The following is a 5,000-nucleotide window of genomic DNA, read 5'->3' on the forward strand; positions in this document are numbered from 1 at the left end:
CAGATACGTAAAAGTAAATAAGAGCAATATATACACAGACGTCATGTAAAATGAAAACATATAAAATAATCTTACAATATAAGCATTTAAAGAATTTAAAGTTCAGAATCAGACATTTGTAATTATTATTGCCTGACTGACTATTTCTGTGGTTCTTTTTGACGGCACTGATGATGGAGGTTTGGTTTGCCTTCGAAACGTCTAATAAACATGAAATTCTTCACGACTGTATATTTATATATATATATATATATATATATATATATATATATATATATATATATATATATATATATTTTTTTTTTTTTTTTTTTTTTTTTTTTTTTTTTTTTTATAACGGTAGTTCATGTTTGAGCCGCCGTGGTACCGCATGATACTTAATTGTAGTTTTATGTTGTGATGCTCTGGAGTGAGTAACGTGGTAGGGTCCCAGTTCCTTTCCCGATATATATTATATATCATATAATAGATATATATATCATATATATATATATATTTATATGTTTGTGGTTGTGGTGTTTGGTGTGTGGTTGTGGGTGATGCAAATATACTATATATATATATATATATATATATATATATATATATATATATACACATACACACACAGTATACGGGCATGTGTGTGACTGTAGTTATGTAAGTATCAAGACGAAGAAAGGTCAAACAAATCCAACAGAACCAAACAACCAGCCAACACAAACAAACAAGGATAAGCCTCACCCAGTGTGGATGAAAGTGGCCCACGTGAAGGTGAGCAGCGATGAGATCTGCTGGTCCTGCGCCCCGGCCTGACCCAGATCGTAGGGCAGGAAGAAGATAAGAGCGAGGTCATCGCCGTGAGAGACGCCCGAGTAGATGTAGGGACTCCTCACGCCCACGCCGTCAGCTAGGCGGTACAAGGGCGCGCTGTAGGAAGGGGAACCAGGGAGGTGGTGTGTCATGAGGTACCTGGAAGAGAGAGAAGAGGAGAAGGTGCGGGAGAATAGAGAGAAAAAATGAAAACGTTTCGATGTTAAAATCATGATATCGCCTTTCCTAAACTAACCTGAAGGGAAGCCAAGAGAACACGAAAGAAAGAGATGAAGGTAAAAGGAGAAGAAATGTACCCAAAAAGGGAGAAAATGACCAGGTGCTACTCCAGGTGCTACTCACGTGTAAACAGGTGATCTGGAGGAAGCAGCGAAGTAGGAGGCGGCGTCCCACACACACGAGGTGAAGCAGAGGTCTGTCATGGCCTGGAAACAAGTATATATATTCAAGATCTCTCCTGTTTATGTTGATAATGATTACAATAATGGTTATGGTCGTTGATAAAACTAACTAACTGGTTTTGGGTTATTTTCCTTTCCAATATGGGAAGTTATCCTTATGCTCTTTTTACCAAACACTCAACAATGCCAATAACGGAGCATCATATTTGCCCATAAGCCTTTTTTTTACCATTAACTACAATTTAGCAGTCATTTACACATCGAATGAGCATCGAAAAACATAAAAAAATACAAACACAGACTTACAACAAGAATAACATCATTCCCATTTACGCTTCACCATCCCGCCTACCTCACCTCACTCATCTCTTCAGCCAGCGTACTGAGGTCGTCCTTAGCCTGCTCCGAGTAGTAGAACGCCTCGGCAGCAGAAGCCACGGTGGCGACGTCGTCCTTAGTGGAGTTTGACCATAGGCTCTCGAAGACATAGCGAACCGCCTTCGTCGTAGGTCTGGCTCGGACTCCCAGCGCTCTCCGCGAAGATGGTGATGGCTGAGTGCAGGACGCGGAAAGAACTTTTGTTGTTGTTATTATTGTTGTTGTAGTAGTTGCTGTTGTCATTGTTATCATTATTATTATTATTATCATCATATTATTATCATCATCATCATCATTATTATTATCATCATCATCATTATTATCATCATCACCAATATTATTATCATCATTACAGTCAGTGGTCGTGATGAGAGTTATATGAAACAAGCAAGAACAGCGGAAACGGTAGAGATACTGATTATAGTTGGAATTGTCATATGAATTTATGTTTTATATGATAACAGTGATCGTCAAAATGGTCATGATAAGAATCATAGCAATGCTAATGCTAATGATGATATAGGTAATAATAATAATAACAACGCCAACAGGAGCGGCAACAATCATAATGATGATAATGTAAATTTTGAGATTAAATTTAGTTTTATTCCAGTTGTCGCAATGGATATTCTTGGTGTGACATGCTGTCCGTTTTATTTTGCTTCTAAATGCCCCTCTGTGTGCAAGGAACGGCCGGGGTGACCATCCACTGGCGGCGAGAGATTTGAATGCAGCAAGATTGCAAGATCGCTACCCGCTGCACCATAACAAAACGTTATAAGGATAATGATAATAATGATGATAATAATAGCAATGATAATGATGATAATAATGATAATAACACCAGCAGCAGTGATGATAATGACAATGATGATGATAATAATAATGCTGGTAATAGTAACCTTAGTAATGATAATAAAAATGTTAATAACAATAATAATGATAATGCAAAAATGATAATATTGATAAAAATAATAGTAATGCTAAAAATGATAATAAGGATAATGGTGATGATGATGATAATAATAAAAAACAACAACAACAACAACACAACAACAAAACAACAATAATAATAATAATGAGGATAATTGAGGATGATGATGAAAATGATTATGATGTTGACAATAATAATATTGATAATAATAATATCAGTAATAATGAAATAAGAAATGATAATATTTATAATAATAATAAAACTGATAACAGTGGTAACAATGGTAATAATAGTGATGGTGATAATGATTATGATGATGAAACGCTGTAACAAGACAAGACAGATAACGTTCATCAGATCTTTAGCTTAAACTGAGAGGACAAGAGCACTGCTCACTAAGGGCAAGGAGGATGCCTTCGTCAGGAACTCCCCCAATGAGGAGAGGAACAGGGGAGGCTGGAGGCTGCGTCATGAGGATCTCGACGGACTCTGGCAGGAACGGGTCCTCCCTCAGCCCCCCGTCCACTGATGGTCTAAACAGCATCGGCCAGAACACGTACCTCTGAGGGGAGAGGACGTTAAATAGAGTAGGTAAGGTGTAAACAGACATATATACATACGAAAGGAATCTATTTCCAGTGGACATACCAATCAAACGTGCAAAATTCTAACAACATAATAACAGCAAAGGTGGCGAGAATTTACATGCATGTCAGCCTGCGCCCTGAGGATGTCCCGAGGCGACTTCTCCTCCAAGCAATCCCTGAGGCTGGACGAGGGCCACGTGGAGCAGCCCAGGTTCCGTGCCAGGTCGTAGGTCACTTCCCAGGGCTCCTGCGAGGTCGACCAAGGGCAGTTCCCGGCGCCGCTCATCATGATGGCGCCCGAGAAGAGTCCTGCGAAGGAGTTAGTGGATGGATGAAGGGAGGGGAGTGAAAATGGGTAGATGAAGGGGATTACTGGGTGGATGAAGAAGGAGGTGAAGAAGAAGAGAAAAGTCTGGAGATTTGATTGATGGGATTATAACTGTCAAATATATATATATATATATATATATATATATATATATATATATATATGTATATATATATATATATATATATATATATATATATATATATGTATATATATATATATATATATATATATATATATATATATATATATATATATATATATATATATATATATATATATATATATGGGGCCGCTGTGGCCGAATGGTTAGAGCGTCGGACTCAAGACTGTCACGACGGCAATCTGAGTTCGAGGTTCGAGTCACGACCGCCGCGTTGTTTCCCTTAGGCAAGGAACTTCACCTCGATTGCCTGCTAGCCACTGGGGACCAAGTCAGCCAAGTCAGTGCCGGGTAAATAGAGATGGTGATCGAAAAAAAAAAAAAAAAAAAAAAACACGGGCGGAAGGCAATGGCAAACCACCGCTCTAAATTGCCAAGAAAATCATGGAAGCCCATGATCGTCAAGGCCGCGGTGGCCGAATGGTTAGAGCGTAGGACTCAAGACTGTCACGACGGCAATCTGAGTTCGAGGGTTCGAGTCACCGACCGCCGCGTTGTTTCCCTTGGGCAAGGAACTTCACCTCGATTGCCTGCCTAGCCACTGGGTGGCCAAGCCAGCTCAAGTCAGTGCTGGTCCCAAGCCCGGATAAAATAAGAGAGAATGATTACCTAAAAAGGTACCACCGGCACTCTCCGTGGAAAGGAACTGGGGACCCTACCACGTACTCACTCCAAGAGCATCACAACATGAAAACTGCAATTGAGTATCATGCTGTGACCACGGCGGCTCAGACATGAACCTACCGTTAAATGATGATATATATATATATATATATATATATATATTATATATATATTATATATATATACATATATATATAATATATATATATATATATATATATATATATATATATATATATATATATATATATTAGTAGAGAATTAGATGGTCACTCTCAGCCCGATGTTGCCTCACCCTTGGAGAGCGGCGAGAGCATGTGGAGGTGGACGAAGGAGGCTCCCGACCCGAAGCCCCCGAGCGTCACCCTGCTGGGGTCGCCGCCGAACTGAGCGACGTTCCCCTGCACCCAGCGCAGGGCTGCCACCTGGTCCAGGGCGCCGTAGTTGCCCGCCAGAGTCGTATCCCCGGTGCTTAGGAATCCTGTACGAGGCAGAGGACAAAGAGGACCTCGTTATTTCTATCAGACGTTGTGTATAATTTCTATCATAAGTTCAATTTACTTCAGAAGAACATACGAACGCCATGACAGTTTTCTTCATTAGCTCTAAAAATGGATATTTTCCTCCTGCTATTTACCAAGAGCGCCCAGGCGAAAGTTGGTCGTGACAAGGACAATATCCTCCCTCAGGAGCTTCTGGGGACCGAGAGAGGATGCAGCTCCTTTCAAGTACCAGCCGTCATGCAGAAACACTAATACTGGTAACCGTTCCC

The 5,000-nt window shown here is 40.0% G+C and overlaps 1 protein-coding gene across 1 annotated transcript in view; it reads right to left on the bottom strand.

Annotated features, from left to right (window-relative positions):
* Nucleotides 1-1,155: 1,155 nt before the first annotated feature.
* Nucleotides 1,156-5,000, bottom strand: part of LOC119595430 (esterase FE4-like) — a 5,896-nt gene continuing 2,051 nt past the window's right edge. The window contains exons 4-9 of the mRNA XM_037944548.1: nt 4,866-5,000; nt 4,524-4,709; nt 3,232-3,422; nt 2,923-3,088; nt 1,572-1,766; nt 1,156-1,238 (exon numbers count right to left, since the gene is read on the bottom strand). The exon at nt 4,866-5,000 is cut by the window's right edge and continues 9 nt beyond it. Of these exons, the coding sequence (XP_037800476.1) occupies nt 1,669-1,766; nt 2,923-3,088; nt 3,232-3,422; nt 4,524-4,709; nt 4,866-5,000 (776 nt within the window). The 3' untranslated portion in view covers nt 1,156-1,238; nt 1,572-1,668. The remainder of the gene's footprint in view (nt 1,239-1,571; nt 1,767-2,922; nt 3,089-3,231; nt 3,423-4,523; nt 4,710-4,865) is intronic.

Source organism: Penaeus monodon, chromosome 36 (assembly GCF_015228065.2).
Source record: "Penaeus monodon isolate SGIC_2016 chromosome 36, NSTDA_Pmon_1, whole genome shotgun sequence".
Classification (NCBI taxonomy): Eukaryota; Metazoa; Arthropoda; class Malacostraca; order Decapoda; family Penaeidae; genus Penaeus; species Penaeus monodon.